Source organism: Triticum dicoccoides, chromosome 6B, assembly GCF_002162155.2.
Source record: "Triticum dicoccoides isolate Atlit2015 ecotype Zavitan chromosome 6B, WEW_v2.0, whole genome shotgun sequence".
NCBI classification, from domain to species: Eukaryota; Viridiplantae; Streptophyta; class Magnoliopsida; order Poales; family Poaceae; genus Triticum; species Triticum dicoccoides.
The window spans coordinates 709,580,853-709,604,089 of record NC_041391.1 but is presented as its reverse complement, the minus strand read 5'-3'; the positions used below and the strand labels follow the sequence as shown (position 1 = coordinate 709,604,089).

The following is a 23,237-nucleotide window of genomic DNA, read 5'->3' as shown; positions in this document are numbered from 1 at the left end:
TGTGTACATCAGGAACAATTCTAATAGTTCTTCAATACATGCTTAACATTTTTAATAGTTTGATCGCAACTTTTTCATGGACATTAAATATTTTGTATACATCATAAACAATTTTCTTATAGATGTTTAACATTTTCAAATACATGGTTAACCTTTTAAAAAAAATTATGTTTACTGAGAACGTTTTTCATACATTTTGTACATTTTCCATATATATCAGAAACATTTTTATACAAGTTTAAGATTCTGTACATATATTACTAGCATTTTTGTTGTACATGATAAACATTTATAACTTTATGTTTTAATGTTCCATTTTTAACCCACGTTCTACATTGAAAATATACATCAGGAACAATTTTTATACAAGTTTATTAATCTTTAAAAATATATAATAGAACATTTTTACAAACATTTTGTGTTTGATGACTACTTTTTTTCTTACACATTGTAGTTTTCTTGTATATATCAGGAATATTTTTTGTTACATTTTTAGATTATTTGAAATATATGATAAACATTTTCTTGATACATGATCAACATTTTTTGTAGAACTACTCCATCCATTCTGACTTAATTGGCGCAGAGTGAGTACCAAATTTTATGTTTTGTTGTTTAATGTTTTTGATACACGCTCTATAATTTTCATATATATCAGGAACAATTTTTTATATAGGTTTAATATTTTTAAATAGATAGATTAAGATTTTTTTCAAACATTTTGTGCTTGATGACCACTTTTTCATACACATTGTATATTTTTTTTGTATATATCAGGAACATTTTTTTAATACATTTTAAAAATTTACAAATATGGGATTAACATTTTTTTGATACATGATACATGCTTTTTTTATGGAACTACAAACACAATAATTGATTTAACTTCATATATATATTAAAAGTAAAACCAGATAAACCAGAAAAGATAAGGGCTTGCTCCAGGAGGTTGTGACCACGCGCCGTTGTGGTCAAGAGCAACAAATCTATCCACTGATACGGGTGTGCTTTTGTTGAAAAACCTTAGTTGTGCAACTTGTGTAAACTCACTGTGGCTTGTCTGGCCCATGGAGCCGCGCGCTGCACGGGCGAGAGTTCGTTCCACCTCACGTGAAGCGATATATAGTTGCGCCCTATTTGTCACCCGTGAGCGGCATATATAGGATGCACGGTGACGTGTGTGTGTCAATCGAAAGTTGCTTCCCACAGGCATGTTTCCTACTGGGGAGGGCCATGGCATCCAGTAGTGCGCTGTAGCGAGCAGCACACTATAGCAACCCTGCTTTGTAGCTAGTCTTAAAAAAATTCCTATTTAAAAAAAAATAAAAATATAGTTTTTATGGAAAGATAATAGTGTTTTGAAAAGATGATCAGTTATTGAAATTTCTAGACATTACCGAAAAAATGCAAAGCTATTTAGGAGTGCAAATATTTTTTGAAAAGTTCATTCTTTTGAAAATTCCCAAACATTTAAAATTTCTGAACAAAATTATAAAATAGATTTTTTTTCAAAATTTAAAAGTACTTTTTAAAATACAAAAAATATGGAAATTATTGGTTTTTCTAAAAACAAACATTTTTTAAATCTAAACATTTTGTAAAATTCCGAATCATATTCAAAATCACAAATAGTTTTTAAAATTCCAAAAAATTCAAAATAAATCCTTTTAGAAAAAGAAAACCCGATGGAAATCGACAAAAGAAACAACAGGGGAAATAAAATACAAAAAAGGGGACCTGAACCACTATGTTTGCTACCGCTAAATGGCTCGGCCGATTATGACATCCTTTGCTTGTGTGTCTTGCCAATAAATTTCCACACTGAGCCGCAAATGGGGATTACCACAGTAATAACATGCCACCAGCCACAACTAGGGTTTATGTAGGGAATTCTTACTAGTTGTATTGAATGGATCCGTCGGCTTTGAAGGCGAGTACTCTTCAGATTCCGGTTTTCATCAGGTCTTTAAATTTCTTTGGACAAATAGACTCGAAATTTATGAATTGCTAAAGAAATAACTTGTCCCTTTTCTAAATGTACTCTGATAGGCACGTGTGCGTTCCATTAAACGGTCCAAGTCGTCGTCCAACTGTGACCAAATGCATCACATTATTAGTAGGGTTTTTGTGAATTTGGATTTAACTAGACATTTACCCCTTTGATCGATGACACCTCATTCCTATGTGATCTGGAATCCATCTTCGTATTTTTTTTGTCCATCTCTCCAGCTTATGGTATTTTTGATTTTATGAAGGCAATATATTTTAAAATGTGTCACCTTTTTTACCATTATCTTATGCGTCAACGAGGTAGACCTGCTAAGGGGTCGCAAAACTTCGATAAGCCACACATCATGGCCACTTCTCAGTCCAGAACCTTTTTAAGGCCATGGTGTTTCCTTTATTGGCTTTTATTTTTAGCGCATGATTTGTGGTGGTGTGGGCTGCAAAGCTTCAATAAGCCGCGCATCATGGTTGCTTCTAAATCTAGAACCTTCAAAGACATAGAAGTTTCTTTTGTTGGATTTACCGCATCACAATGAATGTGGTGGTGCGGGTTGCAAAGCTTCAATAAGCCACACATCATGGTCGCTTCTCAATCTAGAACCTTCAAAGACATAGAAGTTTCTTTTGTTGGATTTACCGCATCACAATGAATGTGGTGGTGCGGGTTGCAAAGCTTCAATAAGCCACACATCATGGTCGCTTCTCGATCTAGAACCTTCAAAGGCATTGATGTTTCCTCTGTTGGATTTTTCTCATCACAATGAATGTGGTGGTAAGTGCCGCAAATCTTCGATGAGACACACATCATGGTCGTCCATGATGTTTTTTTGTTGGCTCTATCACATCGCAATGAATGTGTGAGCATGGAATACAGATAAATCACTATTTTTGATGCATAATTCAAACACCAAAGACACCAAGGCGTTAAAAAAGCTAACTCTATGACCAAGGGGCACTTCCATGCTTTGCCTTTCACGTATGGGTATGGTAGTCAAAAACTCTCTGGATGCATCACAAGGCACTCGATCCCTTGAGATGAGTGAGAATCTCAATGTTCTCCGTGGAAGAACAATAAAGGGTACAACGACACATCAACGAGACATAGAAACATGTGGGTTTTTTCGTCGTAGTATTCCCACTTGCCCATGCATATACATTTGTTAGATCAGAATGCAAGTTTCATTGCCTCCTCCATGACATATGTGTTATTACTTACAAAGTTATGTTTAATTTTTATTCAGTAGGAAAAAACCTTGAAGAGAGAGAGAGAGAGAGAGGGGGGGGGGGCACTGTTCACCGGCGACTCATGTCCCCCTGATGGGCTCGTGACTGTTGCCGAGTAGGCAGGCGGCGAGGTCTCACATACGAACCATGTTTGTTGTAGGCTTAAGTCATAATCATTAAGGTTTTATCCAGAGAGTTCAGGGACATCTTCTAACACGCCTCCACCACCATCAGCAACATTGTTTCCGGTCTTCCTTTTTGGTCGTGGCTTTGACACTCATCGTAATCTTGGTATGACTACCTCTCCTTTTGTGGGCTTTCGCACCCATACTGTTTCCTAAATTTTGACAGCAAAATTCAGGCCGACAAACCCCACCCCCACCCACATGTTGTTTGTGTAAAAAAAATCCTTCATTCCATGGCAAAGTTTGGTTTTTTTGTTAAGAATAACAAAATTTCAAGGCAGGATGGATGAGACCACCTGACTGTTGTTTCTATGGGTGGAATCGTGTACTTGGGTGGATGAGACCACTTGACTGTTGTTTCTATGCCGTTGATAAGCAGTGGATCGCAGTACAAATTTGGTGGGAGGTCCCTCTCGGATGGAGCTAGCATGCGTTTGCTCCACTCGAGCTAGCTCAGTTGAGCTAGAGTGCTTATCAACACGTACTGTAAAAGCCAATCAGGCACATGCTCCTGCTCCTGCACATCAAATCCAAACTTCGGTTTTTTTTGCGGGTAAATCCAGACTTCAGTTCAGCGTTTGAGAAGACAATATACAGTCTAAAAAGGAAAATTCTGAAAGCAGAAAGAAAGACGGTTTTATTTTATTTTTCTAGATGGATGGCGGCCAAAATTGAAATATGTAGAGTGGAAGTTTAAGTAACAATAAATAATAATCATGAGAGTGTGAGCATAATTTTGTTTTCGAAGGAGATTGCAAGCGAGTAGTTTTTCTTAGAGAGAGGTGCGAGTTTTTCTTTTTCTTTTTGGGTGGAAGAGTGTGTGTGAGTGAGCAGCTGATTGAAGATAATATCGTTGATACAGTAGAATGCACCAATAGTCCTGTTGATTTACAGGCCGAGCCAAGCCAGTCTCATCTCACGACGTGGCCAACTACTATTTGGCGCCCTGAGCGCTGGTTACAGGCTAATTCCCCATCCGGCCCACACACCCCTACACACTTAAGAAAAAGTGGGCATCGCGAGTCAAACACAGGACCTCTTCCTTCAGTTTGAATAGCAGTTTCGCTCAGAAATTTTTTGAGTCGCAGTAACCAACTAGGACACCTCAACGGGTGTACCTATTAACTTTATTTTTGCTTTTTATTCCGTTCACAGTTCACCAGTTTGTTTTCCGGCAGTTCTTATTCTGTTTTTCCTTGTTCTTCTTTCTTTTGCTTTTTTAAAATGCATGTACTTTTTGAAAATTCAAATCTTTCTTCAAATTCGTGAACTTATTCTTGAAAATCCACAAAGTTTTTTTCAAATGGATGTTTTTTCAAAATTGATGAACTTTTTGAAAATTAGTCAAAATTTTCAAAAAAATTCAATGAACTTTTTTACAAACTGGTGAACTTATCTTCAAAATCAGTGAAATTTTCTTCAAAATCAATGATCTTTTATTATCAAAACCATGATTTTTTTCTCAAATTCACAAACTTTTATTCGTGAAAATTGAAAAAAGTTCATAGATTTTGAAAACTGGTGGCCATGTAGTACGGTAGTTTTTTTTTCTTTGAGGCAAGCAGTACACTAGGTCGTACTGTAGCGTTTTTTCTAGGGAAAGGACGTACTTTAGGTAACAATAACGAACGAAAGAAAAACCAACGAACAGGAGGAAGCTAGCATGCACGAGAGGGAGGTGTCACTATTGGGTTGCGGCGGGCAAACAAAGCTAGCGAGCGCTGGCTATCCTTTTCGGCGCCTGAACTCTCCATGACTTGTCACCAGTCGCACGCAGATGGGCTATTCGTGAGCCAATTCTTACCAGTCATAGCGAACAAATCGGTCGGCCTGTAAAGCGAGCTATAAATTAAGATTTCGGTTTCAGTTTTCCCATCGAGTCATGATTATTCTCCTAAAAAGACTTAATAACATTTATGAATTGCCAAAGAAACAAATCAGACATTTTCTCAAAAAGAAGAAGAAAAATGGACTCAAACATAAAAGCACAAATATGTTCCGCTGAACCGTCAAAATCATCGTACACCTATAATCCAACGCCTCATGTTATTAGTCGGGCTCTTATGAATTCAAATTTAATTAGTCATTTACCTGTTTCATCAATGTCCCCCGTGCTTTCCGCTTTCATTTCTTATGCCCGTTAGAAAAAGCTAGACTAGTGATCTTTGTTTATCTATACATTACATATGTGGGTTCTACATTAGTCTTAATCTCTTTGGATCGTGGTAGTTAGGATTTTGCAAATGCAATGTACTTCCAATAGTTGCACCTTTTTGCCCGCTGTCTTGTGTTCTGACAGGATAGGCCGAAGGGAAGCAAAGATTTGATAAGCCATACATCGTGGGCACTTCTCAATTCAGAAAACATTAAAGGCCATGATGTTTCTTTTGTTGACTTTGTTTTGTCACAATGAATATGGTGGTGTGGGTTGCAAAGCTTCGGTAAGTCGCGCTCATTATCACTTCTCAATCCGGAGCATTCAAATGCCATGATATTATTTGGTTGGCATTTATCGTGTCGCAATGAATATGGTGTTGCGGGTCGCAAAGCTTTGATAACCTGCAAATCATGAACACTTCTCAATCTAGAGCATTCAAAGGCTATGATGTTTCTTTTGTTGGCTTTATCACATTGAAGTGAATGTGATAGTGTGGGTTGCAAATATTCAATGAGCCACACATCATGGCCACTTCTCCAATAGCCTTCAAGCCACGATCTTCCTTTATTGGTTTTATTTTCATCGGAATGAATGTGGTGTTGTGTTTGACTCATGAGGAAAACTTCCCAAAATACACGATGAAGGCAAAAACATTTGTGTGTGTGTGTGTGTGTGTGTGTGTAAAATACACAGATACACCACTTGTTTACTGATGCATAATTCCAACACCGAAGCGTTGAAAAAAAATAGAGCCCCATGACCAAGGGTCTCCTCCATGCTTTGCCTTGCGCGACTGGCAGCCAAGAAAATCCCAAGGCACATCACAAGTCACTGAATCCCTTGAAATGAGCGTGAATCTCAAAGTTTTATATTGATGAACAAGAAAGGGTATGACGGAACACAAAGAGACATGGAGACTCCTGGATTTCTCTGTGATAGAATTGCGAATTGTCCATACATGTATGTAAAGTGAGCTTTGACATTGGACCGCGCCACGAAGAAAGCAAGCATGCCGGTGTAGCGTTGGGCCCATATGAAAACTTGGCGTGTTACTAGGGTCCGTCGGGTAGGGCCCATATGAAAATTTGGCGTGTTACTAGGGTCCGTTGGGTAGGGCCCATATGAAAACTTGGCCTGTTACTAGGGTACCGTCTTCTATCGAGGACGTCCGCGCGTGGTCGTAACCTTCGGCCTACCTTTCCGTTACCGCCTGGTCACATATAATCCCTATTTACTAACTGGCTTTAACGGTACCTTTACGACACAGCAAACCGGCGCGCTTGTAGTTTTGGCGCGAAACACACTGCGCAGACCCTGGTCGTCCGACGGTTACCCAGCAAACCGTCTCTCTCGCCTCCGGCGCGAGAGAGGAGGCACGCCGGCAGCGAAACACGCCCCCCTCCGCCACGAGAGGCCGGACCGGGCATTAACCATCAACCACACGCCTAATCCGGGCCGTCGGCAGGGGTGTCGACGGTCAGGATTCGCAGATCAGGGAAGGGTTTCCACCATGCCTGCGCCGTTGGTATTTCAGCAAACCCATTTTCTAGACTCCTAAAATATTCCCCCCCTTTACTGCTGCCAACATAGTACTGCGGCGACCGACCAAAACGTGCCACAAAACCCACACCGCCAGCCAGCCCTCCTCCGCCGGCGGCCTCCGGCGCGGCGACCGGCCTCCGCTCCCACCCCTCCCACCCCACCGCCGCCCGCCGCCCGCCGCCCCTTCCCCGGTCGCCGTGCCCCGTCGGCACAGGCGCGCCTCTCGAGCCCGTCCCCTGCCCCGTGCCCTGGAGGCCCAAACCCTAGCCGGCGCGGCGGGCGGTCGGGGCCGATGGACGACACCCTGGCCAACATACGGAAGAAGCTGAAGCGGCTGAAGAAGGGCAAGGACGAGGATGACGCCGTCGACGCCCCCGCGGTTCCCGACGGCGGCGAGGCCGTCGCCGTCGCCGTCGCCGCCGGGCCGGAAGATCTGCAGGGCGGCGGAGACGTCGAGGACATGGGCGAGGGCGTCGCCGACGAGGGCGGCGACCTGGAGGCCGCCGCGAATGCGGTTCCTGGGGAGGATGACGGCGTGAAAGGCCCCGGCGGCGATCTAGGGTTGGGGGACTCCCTGTCGGTGCTCTTCAGGAAGCCTGGCCGCAAGCCTCGGCAGCAGGCCTCGAAGGATGAGGAGGCAGAGGGCGTGGAGGCTGCCGATTCGCAGGCAGAGGAGGCCCTCAATGGCGGATCTGGCGGCCTGGCTTCGGATGAGACTGCCAAGGGCACCAAGAAGAGGCGGAGGCGGCGCACCAAGGCGGAGATGGAGGAGATGAGGGCTGCCGTCGCCGCAGAGAATTATGCCAAGGCAATGGCAGGTGATGGGTCTCCCAGGAGGTCAAAGGCGAAGCCAAAGGCTGCATATTCTGATAGGCGCTCTAGGGCTGCCGCCCGTCGAGCCGTTGGAGAATCGCCCGTTGGAGAATTGCCTATTGGAGAATTGGCGGCACCCGGGCCTCCCCCTGATTTGGAAAGGAAGCCCGATGAGAAAGAAGAGGCTGTGGATAAAGAAGAGGCTGCGGATGATGGTTTATCGCTGGGAGAGACGCTTCTTCAAGACATGGAAACCAGTAGAATTGTGGAGGATGGATCTAGAAACTCTTCTGATGGGGCAAGCCATTGTGTCGAAGTTCCAGCAAGGGCTGATAACTGCATTGCCTTAAATCCTTGTTCAGGAGGAGAACCTGCTGAAAAAGCATCTCACAGTGCAGCAAATGCATCCGCTGATGGTGTTTCTGATGCACAGACATGCTCCGAAACCTTAGCAGAGGATATAAATGCTGATGCAGGTTTTTCTCAAGATAAGCCACCTGCACCAACCATCAAAAGGAAACCTGGTCGAAAACCAAAAGAAGCGCCCAAGAAACCTGTTAGAAGGAAGGAGTTGCCTTCGGTTAGTGCTGATGCTAAACCAGTTGAGATAGCAGAAAGTGATGCGTCGTCGAAGCAGCGGCGGCGCAAAAATAAATTTCTCTTGGCAAGGTCTACAACTGTGCAGTCTAATTCCTCGCTGGACAATAAAGCAGGTAGTACAGGCGACGTTAAATATGGCAATATCAAACCAAATGCAGCTGTGCCAACAGAAGAAAGCTTAGATCAGCCAGCTGCTTATGGGGTTCGTGGGTCACGTGCCGCCAAGGATTCACGTGCCTCTCATAACATGGCAGCATCTGCTAAAGAAATCGATATCACTGACGTGGCAGCACCATCCAATTTTGAGGACATGGAGAATACATCAAAGGTGAAACGCCTAACACGGAATACTAGGAAACGTAAACATGGTGACATGGCATACGAGGGAGATGATGATTGGGAAACTCTGATGCATGAGCAGGGGCTGTTCTCAAACCCCTCAGCAGGTTTTGCAGATCAATCTGTCAAACCAAAAGATAAAATTAAAGCGTTGGAAGTTCTTGAGAACCGAGGTGTTGCTGCTGTAAGTGCTGGCCTAATGGCGGAGGCTGTTTCTCCAATGGAAAAGATAAAATTCAAGGATGTCCTGAAGCGGAAGGGTGGCCTTAAGGACTACCTGGAGTGCAGGTACTTTTGATTATTTTTGTCCTCTAATGTTTGCTACATGCCCTAGTTTCTTTTCGTGACAATAAATTGACTGCATCATGCTTTATGCGATTTACCCTGCATCATGTTACTGACTATTTCTGTATTCACTTCAGGAATATGATCCTAAGTTTCTGGAACAAGGATGTTAAACATCTATTGGATCTTGCCGATTGTGGTCTTTCTAATGCTCCCATGGAAGATGATTCACCACGTCAAACACTTATACGTGATGTGTACTGTTTCTTAGATCAGAATGTAAGTTGCATTGCCTCCTTCGTGACATCTGTGTTATTACTTACGTAGATATGCTTAATTTCGATTCAGTACAGTAGTGAGCTATTGGTGGGCATTAGTTGCAGTTATGATACCTTCTTGAAGACCTGCTGGATACGCTTTTGAAATATGTGAAGATTTTATTCTTTCCTTTTACCAGTTTCTAGATCTCCGTACTAGTAACCTTTTTTTCCTTGTTGCAGATTGTCATTTTTAGCTATTATATGTGCTATATGGTAGATTCCAAATTCATCTAAATGCTAATACTTGATATTTCATTAATTCATAGGGTTACATAAATGCTGGAATCGCATCAGCCAAGGCGACAAAGGCTCATGAAACTCTTTGTTCTGAGGTTGTGGAAGTAGCCAAGTTAAATGAATTACCTAAAATGGATACAGTCATGGTTGAAGGTGACATTGTTGCGGCATCTCTCCAGAATAAAGATCATGATTATGGTGCTTTGGGACCTTTGACAGAAGAATCGAAGGAAAATAATGTCCCTGACGCTCACTGCGATGCCCAAGAATTGATACCTCACTTACAGTCCAAAGAACAGGCATTTGAAGAAAAGAATCTAGATGTATCAACTGAAGGCGGAGATGCATTACTACCACCGATCAATATTACTTCAGTTGGAAACACTGAAGGCCCCAGCCTTGATAAACCAGAAGCAGCTGTTATCAAACATCCTAGAAACAACTGTGAGGTAAATCATAAAGTTGAATCTGGAGGGCATGGCAAAAAGATAATCATTGTGGGAGCTGGTCCGGCCGGTTTAACTGCAGCACGCCATTTGCAGCGTCAAGGTTTTGCTGTCACTGTTCTTGAAGCGCGTGATAGGATTGGTGGTCGTGTTTGTACAGATCGTACATCGCTTTCAGTTCCTGTGGATTTGGGTGCTAGCATTATTACAGGTGTGGAAGCTGATATAGCAACTGAACGAAGGGCTGATCCATCCTCTTTGATTTGTTCTCAGCTTGGTCTTGAACTGACTGTACTGAAAAGTGCTTGCCCTCTCTATGATGTAGTAACTGGCAACAAGGTTCCCGATGAATTGGATGATGAGTTGGAATCTGAATACAACGGCCTTCTTGATGAAATGGAACAACTTTTTGAACAAAATGGTGAAAGTGCACTGGGTTTATCCCTTGAGGATGGGTTGGAATACACTCTTAGGAAGAAACGTGCAGCCCATGCTATTTCTTCTGTGGGACACGATGATCAGTTAATAAGTATGAACAGTAGAGGAGGTGCAGACATTTCCAAAAATGCTTCAACAGAAAAGGAGATGGCTCATTGTGGGGAGGATGGTAAGATAGATGTTCTCAGCCCTCTTGAAAGAAGAGTTATGAACTGGCACTTTGCACATTTAGAGTATGGTTGTGCTGCAATGCTCAAATCTGTCTCTCTTCCATACTGGAACCAAGATGATGTGTATGGAGGGTTTGGAGGACCTCATTGCATGATTAAAGGTGGTTATGGCGCTGTTCTTCAGAGCCTTGCAGAAGGACTTGAAGTTCAGTTAAATCATGTTGTAACTGAAGTAACGTACAGGTCTGATGAGTCAGATGCTAGTGGCATTAGTGGGAAAACTGTTAAAGTTTCCACTTCGAATGGAGCTGAATTTGAGGGAGATTCTGTGTTGATCACTGTTCCTCTTGGATGCTTGAAAGCACACACAATCAAATTTTCTCCTTCCTTGCCGGACTGGAAAACATCTTCCATTGACAGGCTTGGATTTGGTGTTCTAAATAAAATAGTATTGGAGTTTCCTGAGGTCTTTTGGGATGAAAATGTGGATTATTTTGGTGCAACTGCGGAACAAACAGATTTAAGGGGACAATGCTTTATGTTTTGGAATCTCAAGAAGACAGTCGGCGCACCAGTTATAATAGCTCTACTTGTTGGGAAGGCTGCTATAGATGGACAGAGTATCAGTTCTGATGCTCATGTTAGCCATGCTATGGTGGTTCTCCGTAAGCTCTTTACGGATGCTGCTGTACCAGATCCAGTGGCGTCAGTTGTCACAAACTGGGGCCTTGATCCTTTTAGTAGAGGTGCTTACTCTTATGTTGCAGTAGGAGCATCAGGGCAAGATTATGACATCATAGGACGGCCAGTTGCAAACTGTTTATTTTTTGCTGGGGAAGCAACATGCAAAGAGCACCCAGATACTGTTGGTGGTGCAATTTTAAGTGGTCTTCGAGAAGCAGTTCGGATTATTGACTTGGTACACAGTGGTAAGGATTATGTGGCTGAGGTGGAAGCTCTACAAACATACCAAGTGCAGTCAGATAGGGAAAGAAATGAAGTCAGAGACATGTCAAATAGACTTGAAGCACGTGAACTGTCAACTGCTCTATGCAAAAACTCATCTGATGCATCATATGCAGTAGCTAGCAAGGAATCTGTACTGCAAGAAATGTTTTTCAGTGCGAACACTACACCAGGGCGCCTACATTTGGCCAAGGAGCTACTGAAACTCCCTCCAGATGCTCTTAAATCATTCGCTGGCTCTAAAGAAGGGTTAACTAAACTGAACTCTTGGATACTTGTAAGTTGATTCTCTAGTAAACTTATTATTTACGCAGCAGGATTAACCTAGCTTCTCTTACATTCAACTCTTTGGCTCATGCATTTAATTTCTGACAGGATTCACTGGGAAAAAATGCAACTCAACTGTTGCGGCATTGTGTACGCTTGCTTTTGCTTGTTTCGACCGATCTGGTAGCTGTTCGCTTGTCTGGTATGCATCACTCCAATCCCTTTACTACTCCCTCCGTAAACTAATATAAGAGCGTTTAGATCACTAATTTAGTGATCTAAATGCTCTTATATTAGTTTACAGAGGGACTATTTGTTAGATAATTCCTGTTCCTGTGTGTGGTCCCTTTCTCGTTGCTCCGATGCTAGGGTGGGATGCTCAAGGTGTGCCTGTTTTGATGAGGGGGATTTGTTACTTAATAGCTTCTGTTTAGGCAATGAGAATAGAGCTTATTAAAAAGAAAAATAGGAAGCAAATGTTCGCACCAATGAGAATAGAGCTTATTTATGCAATGTCAGACTAGAGCTGATCACATGCCTCATTCTCTTCAATCTGAACTTTGTACAGGAATTGGGAGGACTGTAAAGGAAAAGGTCTGTGTGCATACTAGTCGAGATATTCGTGCCATAGCTCGCCAGTTGGTCAGTATGTGGATAGAAGTTTTCCGTAAAGAAAAGGCTAGCAACGGTGCTCTCAAAATGCTGCGCCGATTGCCATCAGTTGAATCGAGCAAGACAAAGAGCAAGGATCTACATTCAGGAATGCGTACTTCGCATGTGACAAATGAAGCAGGTGTACAGCGTGTAAGATCTGCTGGGAGCCATTCACCTCACAGAACTGGCAAGAAGCCTGACAAGGTTGTGAAATTATCTACTATAATGGCTACAAAGTCTGATGGCAGCTCGCTTCGTTCCCAGAAGCAACACCATGATCCAGAACCCAAAACGGATCAAGGCATGGTTATGTCTGAGGAAGAAGCTGCTGTATTTGCTGCTGCGGAGGCTGCTCGAGTTGCTGCCGTAGCAGCTGCACAGGTTCGTCAGTAACACTTTCTTTGTTCAGTTTCTGAATGTTGAACTTTTAAATAAAATCAGACAAAAGTTTAATTGATGAAGATATGTATGCTGGTCATTTATAAAAATATGAGGTTGTCAGCAGTTGTACATATATAGTTTGAAAGAGAATTCAGAGTGCCATATGCAGAAATTCTACTTTCTGATGGTGGGTCCAGAATAAACAAACCTTTTTCTGTCTAATATAATGAAATGTGCGTTTTCAACTACATCAATACAAATATAAATTGAATATCGTCTGATATCTTATTGGCTTGTTGGTTGTTGGTGTACATGTTGTTCAGACTTTTCATTTCTGTGCAGGCATATGCATCCGCAGAGGCAGTGATAAGTAAGCCTCGGGAACTCCCAAAGATCCCATCATTTGGAGATTTTGCAAGGCGTGATCACCATTTGGACGAATCTGATACAAGAAAGAAAATGACAAGTGACAAGCATGGGAGACTTGAATGCATATCAGAGATTGATTCCAGGAATGGCAAAACTAAGAACTCATCAGCTGAGCACGCCAATTGTCCTGATGTTGACAGCTCGAAAATGACTGTTGATAACTGTACCCAGAGGAGCTATTCAAACGAGAAAGCCTGCCTAATTAATATTAAGGACAATTCTGCAGAGAGTGGAGCTGTAGACAGTCGGTTTACTAGGGCATGGGTTGATACTGATGCAGTCTCCATTGATGGTGTCAAACATCCTCTAGCCATTGAGAGGTGGCAAGCACAAGCAATGGAAGCAGATAAAGAATTCTACAGTCGGATACGCATACCCATGGAAGAAGATTCAGGTAGCCAAAAGCAGGCATGCAAAAGTTCTGCCTCGCAGGTTGCAGAAAGCAAACCTGCATCAGAAGGACAATCTCGAGGTGTAGAACATATAAAACAGGGGCTTATAGCTTTCATTAGCACACTACTGATGCCACTGTACAAAAGTAAAAAGATCGACAGGGAGGCATACAAGACAATGATGCGGAAAGCTGTCACAAAGGTATTGTACACACCCTTTCTGAACTAGTCCCTCCATTCCTAAATATAAGTCCTTTTAGAGATTCCACTATAAACACTACATTCGGATGTATATAGACTCCTTTTAGAGTATGGGTTCACCCATTTTGCTCCGGATGTAGTCTATAGTGGAATCTCTAAAAGGACTTATATTTAGGAACAGAGGGAGTAGTATGGTATTTGAAATATCAACTTGAATAATTACCTCATATTTTTGGTTATAATGTTAGGGGTGTTGAACTGTAGATACATACATTAGAATGTTTGTTTTCTTTGTAATACCATCTCCATCTGTGTTGCTCTATTTTGTCAGTCTTATTTTCATTAGCCTTTTTCTGCTTGTTCAGACTTGCTGCATAGTGCATTAGGTCATGTAGTGTAAGTAGTAATAGCACTGACCGGTATATGTTTGTTCTGGTCTCAACAGATCATTGATGCATGCACCGAAGGAGAGAAGCTGATGACTGCCAATGAATTTCTTGATTTTAGAAGGAAAACTAAGGTGCGTGCAAGATTAATTCGTAGCAAGTTTTTTCAGACTCTACCTTACTGGCTTTTTAGGGCTTTCTATCAATCAAATTAAATGACAGATTAGGATTCTGTTCCTTCATCGTAGTATTTTCTGTATAATATAGAGTATTTGTTTATTTTAAATGCAGAAAACTTGCTGTGGCTTCTTTATAAGTTTTAACCCTTGGCGTGTTTCAAATAATGCAGATTCAAACATTTGTGGATAAGCTGGTCGAGAGGCATTGGCATGTGGCTCCAGCCCCCAAATCATAGCATGTACATATCTAGGAAGCTGTTACATGTGGAGAAGCAAATGTCACCTTGCAGACTATGCTGTCACTCAGCAGGCATTGGCTCCATGGGACCTAAAAGAAGCAGACATTGTTGATATCACCTCCATCATCATCATCATCATCGTTCATAGATTGGCACATTCATCCTTGTATTGAAGTTGATATCACCTCCATCATCATCATCATCATCGTTGCAATGGCTTCCTAGACCTCTGCGCACTCAGACAAACATGGCTGCGTATGCAGTGAACTTGTGTGATGAGTTGAAACTCCATGGCTTGTACCGAAGTGGCATATGAAGATCTGGGATGAATTCAAGCATTCTGCATGGTCTCAACATGCAAGGGTGGCTTGAATGTATCCCTGGACAGTAGTTTTAGGTCAGCGTAGCAGAACCCATGTTGTTGTTTGTTCAGAGAAAACTGACACCAGACTAGACCCCATCTTTTCTCCCTTTGTTGTACAGACCATAGCTCCATATCCTGTTCCTAGCAATCACCTAACTCATAGTCGGTCGTGTTAAAGTCGTCGCGGTTTGGCGGAGATGGTTGGCATCTGCAGGTTGTGCCCTCTGTATATCCCCCAGCTGCTTATACTGGTCACCATTTATGACTTTAAAGTGCCAGAAGGTGCCAAAAGAAGTTATGATTTTCCTCCAAACGGATTTTGTTTTTTCCTCCCTAATGTTGTGCTGTTTCCCATCTGGTTCTTGCTGAGTTTTGTCTGTATTTTTACTGCCAGATATGTTTTTTGTTTTGCCATTATTATGCTTTTGCCTTCTTTCCGTTGCGCTTTTTCCAAGAGGAGTTTGTTTCTTTCTGCCCTATATGTATGCGCGTTGTGTTTCCCAGCTGGATCTTGTTTTCTGTGTTTCCACGTCATGGGAGAGTGGAATCATGTTTGAACATGGTTTTTCTTTCCCAGAGTGCAGCAGCAGCATGTTTCTTACTTTGTGATATTGTCTTATTTTCTCCTGAGGATGTTTGCTGTGGTAATCAGCATGCCTTTGTTTTCCATGTCATGCTTGAGTCTATCTAGTGCATAATTATCAATCATTTTCTGTTCACGTTTTTGTCTATGTAATGCTTACTCATTGATAATTCTTTCGTGCAATAGCTTCATTGACAATACCCCTGCAGGATAATACTTTGGAACCGGCGACCTCTGGTCTCGGTGTTATTGCACGAAACCTGTGCTGCTCCCTGTAGAGTTAAGAGATGGCTTCACCTCGTTGGTCTATCTTTTTAGTGTTGTTTCGCAGCTTTGAGTTTTCTCTGTATTCTCACGTCATGGCAGAGTTGGTATCATGCTCAGATATGTTTTTTTCCGTCCCATTATTATGTTTTTGCCTATTTCCATGCTTCAGTTACTTCCATGTCATTCCTGCCTTTTGTATATTTACACGTGTCACTTATTTCCATGTCATACTTGCCTTTTTGTACATGTAATTAATGCTTTAATTATCTCTTGTCTCGGTGTCATTGCATGAAACCTGTGCTGCTTGCTCCCTGGCCACAGCTGGGGCGTTGAGTTAAGATAAATGGCTTTACCTCGTTGGCCTATCTTTTTGCGTTGTTCACAGCTTTGATTTTTCTCTGTATTTTCACGTCATGGCAGAGTGGGTATTCATGTTCAGCTATGTTTTACTTTACTTTTCTTTTCTCTTCTTTCTATTGTTATGTTTTTGTGTATTTCCATGCTTCAGTTACTTCCATGTCATACCTGCCTTTTTTGTCCATATCCATGCGGCACCTATTTTTACATGTCATGCTTGCCTTTTGTATATATACATCTAATTAATGCTTTTAATTATCTACCATTCTTTCCTGCATAACTTTACTCCTACTCTGGCAATGCCTATGCAGGACAATATATTTTGCTGGTTCCAGCGCGCCATCACATGAAACTTGGTGCTGCTGCTTCCTGGCTGCCTGTAGCACGGGCATGCAGCAATAAGAGATAGCTTCACTTTGCTGGCCTATTTTTGTGTCCCCTCCGATGGAGATGCCAGATCATCAAGGTACACACATCCCTGTTACTCCCTCCGTTCCTAAATATAAGTTTGTAGAGATTTCATGATGGACCACATACGGATGTATATAGATGCATTTTAGAGTGTAGATTCACTCATTTTGCTCCGTATGTAGTCTATAGTGGAATCTCCGCACGTAATATCGAGTACAAAGCCCACTTTCCGATTTCGAATTACTCTGAAGTGATCTTACCCAAGCATGTGTGGCTGCCTACTTGTATTTCCTTGGTGTCTACAAGATCGCTGATATCGATATCTGGATGTCACTGCTTCTTTCAGGAATTCAGGTGATAGTACGCTGTCTTCTGCTGTGATGATCCATATCCATATCAGGACGGTTCCAGGCCGGCGGTAATGTCGAACACTCTGGCCTCTTAACCTGAGCCCTTGTATCATTAGCAGCTGACATATGTGGGCCTAGAACAGAGCAGTATCCTCACAGAGCGTGTGTGCCATGGCAGAAAACCCCGCCCCAAGACCTTGGATGAACGATCCGGCTGGATGAGCCGCTGGATGCTGGGACGGACGGAGGCGATGGAGCTGGGCATAGCTTTGTCCATGGCAGGAGGAGCCTACCTGGAGCACACGCCCTGCCTTGGTGGAAATGTAAATGAGGCCTCGGATCCCTCCGTAAAGAAATATAAGAGCGTTTAGATCACTAAAGTAGTGATTCGAATTTCTGTACGCATCTTCTTGTTGGTGCCTTTAAGTTTTACCCGCATGTAAACTGGACTTTTATGGAAAAATTACCGAGTTTTGCAGTATGTTTGAAAAAAAAATAGGGTGCTTGTTTAGCCCTGAAGAGATTGCTCTTTGTTGTGGTAAAAGAACTGCACGAACAGAAAAGGACATGATTTTACGTTTAACCAGTTTTGTGCTGCTGTAGCCACAAGTACACAACTTCTTTTTTGAGGGGCACAAATACATATTTGGAGTATGTATTTATTTTTAAATACGCAAATATGTAACTGGAAATATGGCAGATTTTCATTTTAGATAATGATACGATAGAAATAATGTTGTACAAATGTTGACGGCCTCTGTCGCAAACAAGCCCACCACCATGGCACCGTACATTGTGGGTCTATCCCAAGTACAAGACCTGTATAAGGTCTGCCTTTGTCTAAAAAAAAGGTCTGCCTTGCCTCGCATATTTCTTTTTCTTTGATGGTTTACATATCTCACATAGAGTTGCCCCTCAAATTTTTTTAAAATCTCACATAGAGTTAAGCTATTGGGTTCTTGTAATTTGGAAGCCACATAGGTGGAGCCAAATATGGCAATAGGTTTGGATTGCTTACCAGATGTGTAACGTGGTGCTAAATACACGATTGTTTAGCATATGGTATATCTCGCCGTACAAGTTTAGCAGGGCATCTCTCGCCGCACCTCGGAAAATTCAGGCCCTGAATTAAAATCAAATTTCAGTCTCGTGTGTAGAAAAGAAAAGTATTTTTGTTTTCAAACCAGCGAGTATGGTGATACACCATTAATCTATTTTCTGCTCTAACGTATGCTCATAATTTGAGTGATTTTATCTTGTAATTCCGAGCGAAGAGAGTTTCTGAATACTACCCACACACAAAAAGAATTTTCGAATATGGGTTCACTACATAAAAAATCCGATCTTCCTGGAACGTGCAACAACTCTCAAGCTTGATTAGTTTGTAGGCGGGAGACTATGAGGTTCTGTTTTTTTTTTTCGTGCCATTACACAGGTTGCACCTGCCCATATACGGACCTTTCTGATGATACTTCAAATTCATATTTGTAGTAATAAAGAGGCCTTCCTTACAAAAAAATTTAGTAAAGGGGGCACATGCCCTCCCTCTCGCCCTGTGCTAAATATTTAAAATCTAATAACAGTTTGAACATAGGTTTTCATCAACTATGTAATGTAACATTGTTCTCGGCTTCTCCTGCAGATGTGTGGTCCGTGGCCTTGCTCCGGGAGGTGTGTGTCGTGCCGGGCCTCCCTGTGGCATACAACAGCGAGCGGCTTGAGATCCTGGACGATGAGTGACACGTGCTCAGCTCATATATATTTTTCCCTGTGTGAAGTGAAGTTGCACCTAGCCATATACATGCCTTTATCACGATACTTCAGATTCAGATTTGTAGTAACAAAGGGGGCATGTTTCGTGTTGAAGAGATGATAATTTTTTGGGATAAAAATAAAAGCTGCGCGAACAGAAAATACATGATTATTATATGTTTAACATGTGCTGATGTATCCACAAATACGCAACTACTTATTTTTGGATACACAAATATGCAACTGAAAATGAAAAGATACAATGAGAACCGTGCGCCATGGGCCGATCCAAAGTATAAGTGAAGGAGATATGCCCTAGAGGCAATAATAAAGTTATTATTTATTTCCTTAATTCATGATAAATGTTTATTATTCATGCCAGAATTGTATTAATAGGAAACTTAGTACATGTGTGAATACATAGACAAAACATATAGTCCCTACTCCCTAGTATGCCTCTACTTGACTAGCTCGTTAATCAAAGATGGTTATGTTTCCTAACCATAGACATGTGTTGTCATTTGATGAACAGGGTCACATCATTAGGAGAATGATGCGATGGACATGACCCATCCGTTAGCTTAGCATTATGATCGTTTCAGTTTCATTGCTACTGCTTTCTTCATGACTTATACAAGTTCCTTAAACTATGAGATTATGCAACTCCCGAATACCGGAGGAACACTTTGTGTTCTACCAAACGTCACAGCATAAAAGGGTGATTATAAAAGGTGCTCTACAGGTGTCTCCGAAGGTGTTTGTTGGGTTAGCATATATCGAGATTATGATTTATCACTCCGTGTTTCGGAGAGGTATCTCTGGGCCCTCTCGGTAATACTGATCACTATAAGCCTTGCAAGCATTGTGACTTATGAGTTAGTTGCGGGATGAAGTATTACGGAACGAGTAAAGAGACTTGCCGGTAACGAGATTGAACTAAGTATGATGATACCGATGATTGAATCTTGGGCAAGTAACATACCGATGACAAAGGGAACAACGTATGTTGTTACGCGGTTTGACCGATAAAGATCTTCGTGACCGGAGACGTGTCTCGGTCATGTCTACATAGTTCACGAACCCATAGGGTCCGCACGCTTAACATTCGATGATGATTGGTATTATAAGGGTCTCGAAATGGTCGAGACATAAATATTGATATATTGGACGGCTATATTCAAACATTGGAAGTGTTTCGGATAAGTTTCGGATAAAACCGGAGTACCGGAGGGTTACCGGAACCCCCCAGGGGCTTAATGGGCCTACATGGGCTTTAGTGAAAGAGAGAGGAGGTAGCCAAGAGGTGGGGCGCGCCCCCCAAGCCCAATGCAAATTGGGAAGGGGGCCGGCCCCCCTTTCCTTGTTCTTCTCTTCCCCTTCCTTCCCCTCCTAGTTGGACTAGGAAAGGGGGGAAACCTACTCCTAGTAGGAGTAGGAATCCTCCCCTTGGGGGCGCATCATGAGGCCGGCCGGCCCCCTCCTCCCCTTCTTTATATACGGGGGAGGGGGGCATCCCATGAACACACAAGTTGATCAAGTTGATCTTTTAGCCATGTGCGGTGCCCCCTTCACAGATTTCCACCTCGGTCATATTGGCGTAGTGCTTAGGCGAAGCCCTGCGCTGGTAACTTCATCATCACCGTCACCATGCCGTCGTGCTGACGGAACTCTCCCTCGGCCTCAACTAGATCTAGAGTTCGAGGGACGTCACTGAGTTGAACGTGTGCAGATCGCGGAGGTGTTGTGCGTTCGGTACTTGATCGGTTGGATCACGAAGACGTTCGACTACATCAATCGCGTTACATAACGCTTCCTATTTCGGTCTATGAGGGTACGTGGACACACTCTCCCCCCCGTTGCTATGCATCACCTAGATAGATCTTGCGTGATCGTAGGATTTTTTTTTAAATTACTACGTTTCCCAACAGTGGCATCCGAGCCAGGTCTATGTGTAAATGTTATATGCACGAGTAGAACACAAAGAGTTGTGGGCGATAATAGTCATACTGCTTACCAGCATGTCATACTTTGATTCGGCGGTATTGTTGGATGAAGTGGCCCGGACCGGCATTACATGACCGCGTTCATGAGACTGGTTCTACCGACGTGCTTATGCACAAAGGTGGCTGGCAGGTGTCTATTTCTCCAACTTTAGTTGAATCAAGTGTGGCTACACCCGGTCCTTGTTGAAGGTTAAAACTGCACACTTGATGAAAAATCGTTGTGGTTTTGATGCGTAGGTAAGAACGGTTCTTGCTAGAAGCCCGTAGCAGCCACGTAAAACTTGCAACAACAAAGTAGAGGACATCAAACTTGTTTTTGCAGGGCTTGTTGTGATGTGATATGGTCAAGGCATGATGTGATATAAATTGTTGTATGAGATGATCATGTTTTGTAACAAAGTTATCGGCAAGTGGCAAGAGCCATATGGTTGTCGCTTTATTGTATGCAATGCAATCGCCATGTAATTGCTTCGATGATGGAGATCATGATCACAAGATAATGATGGCCATATCATGTCACATATTTTGATTGCATGTGATGTTTATCTTTTATACATCTTATTTTGCTTAGTACGACGGTAGCATTATAAGATGACCCCTTACTAAATTTCAAGGTACAAGTGTTCTCCCTGAGTATGCACCGTTGCTACAGTTCGTCGTGCCAAGACACCATGTGATGATCGGGTGTGATAAGCTCTACATTCACATACAACGGGTGCAAGCCAGTTTTGCACACGCAGAATACTCGGTTTAAACTTGACGAGCCTAGCATATGCAGATATGGCCTCGAAACACTGAGGCCGAAAGGTCGAGCGTGAATCATATAGTAGATATGATCAACATAGTGATGTTCACCATTGAAAACTACTCCATCTCACGTGATGATCGGACATGGCTTAGTTGATTTGGATCACGTGATCACTTAGATGATTAAAGGGATGTCTATCTAAGTGGGAGTTCTTAAGTAATATGATTAATTGAACTTTAATTTATCATGAACTTAGTACCTGATAGTATTTTGCATGTCTATGTTGTTGTAGATCAATGGCCCGTGCTACCGTTCCTTTGAATTTTAATGCGTTCCTAGAGAAAGCTAAGTTGAAAGATGATGGCAGCAACTACACAGACTGGGTCCGTAACTTTAGGATTATCCTCATTGATGCATAGAAGAATTATGTCCTGGAAGCACTGTTAGGTGTACCACCTGCGCCCGCAACTGCAGACATTGTGAATGCTTGGCAGAGGCTTGTTGATGACTACTCGATAGTTCAGTGTGCCATGCTTTACGTCTTAGAATCGGGACTTCAAAGACGTTTTGAATGTCACGGAGCATATGAAATGTTCCAAGAGTTGAAGTTAATATTTCAAGCAAATGCCCGAGTTGAGAGATATGAAGTCTCAAACAAGTTCTAGAGATTCAAAATGGAGGAGAATAGTTCTGTCAGTGAACACATACTCAGAATGTCTGGGTACCATAACCACTTGACTCAGCTGGGAGTTGATCTTCCAGTTGATAGTGTCATTGACAAAGTTCTTCAATCACTGCCACCAAGCTATAAAGGCTTCGTGATAAACTATAATATGCAAGGGATGAACAAGACTATTCCCGAGCTCTTCGCGATGCTAAAGGTTGCGGAGGTAGAAATAAAAAAGGAGCATCAAGTGTGGATGGTCAATAAGACCACTAGTTTCAAGAAAAAAGGCAAAGGAAAGAAGGGGAACTTCAAGAAGAACGACAAAAAGGTTGCTGCTCAAGAGAAGAAACCCAAGTCTGGACCTAACCCTGAAACTGAGTGCTTCTACTGCAAAGGGACTGGTCACTGGAAGCGGAATGCCCCAAGTATTTGGCGGATAAGAAGGATGGCAAAGTGAAAGGTATATTTGATATACATGTTATTGATGTGTACCTTACTAATGCTCGCAGTAGCGCCAGGGTATTTGATACTGGTTCAGTTGCTCATATTTACAACTCGAAACAGGGGCTACGGATTAAGCGAAGATTGGCTAAGGACGAGGTGATGATGCGCATGGGAAATGTCTCCAAGATCGATGTGATCGCCGTCGGCACGCTACTGCTACGTCTTGAGCTTGCGTTGGTTTTTCTCGAAGAGGAGAGGGTGATGCAGCAATAGTAGCGTAAGTATTTCCCTCAGTTTTTGAGAACCAAGGTATCAATCCAGTAGGAGGCTCCACAACAAGTCCCATGAACCTACACAAACAAATAAAGAACTCGCAACCAACGCGACAAAGGGGTTGTCAATCCCTTCACGGCTACTTGCGAAAGTGAGATCT

The 23,237-nt window shown here is 42.5% G+C and overlaps 1 protein-coding gene across 1 annotated transcript; it reads left to right on the top strand.

Annotated features, from left to right (window-relative positions):
- The first annotated feature begins 7,324 nt into the window (after positions 1–7,324).
- Positions 7,325–15,535, top strand: LOC119325062 (lysine-specific histone demethylase 1 homolog 3-like). The gene is made up of 8 exons (XM_037598815.1): positions 7,325–9,156; positions 9,291–9,432; positions 9,740–12,007; positions 12,106–12,199; positions 12,566–13,032; positions 13,375–14,055; positions 14,500–14,574; positions 14,790–15,535. The coding sequence occupies exons 1-8, from the start codon at positions 7,409–7,411 to the stop codon at positions 14,853–14,855; spliced, it is 5,541 nt and encodes a 1,846-aa protein (XP_037454712.1). The 5' UTR covers positions 7,325–7,408; the 3' UTR covers positions 14,856–15,535.
- The last annotated feature ends 7,702 nt before the right edge of the window (positions 15,536–23,237 follow it).

Bases quoted from the DNA above. Each gene is read 5' to 3' on its own strand.
- LOC119325062 (XM_037598815.1), top strand. From the start codon at position 7,409: ATGGACGACACCCTGGCCAACATACGGAAGAAGCTGAAGCGGCTGAAG. The intron at 13,033-13,374 runs GTTCGTCAGTAA...ATTTCTGTGCAG, and splicing joins CTGCCGTAGCAGCTGCACAG to GCATATGCATCCGCAGAGGC. The intron at 14,056-14,499 runs GTATTGTACACA...TGGTCTCAACAG, and splicing joins TGCGGAAAGCTGTCACAAAG to ATCATTGATGCATGCACCGA.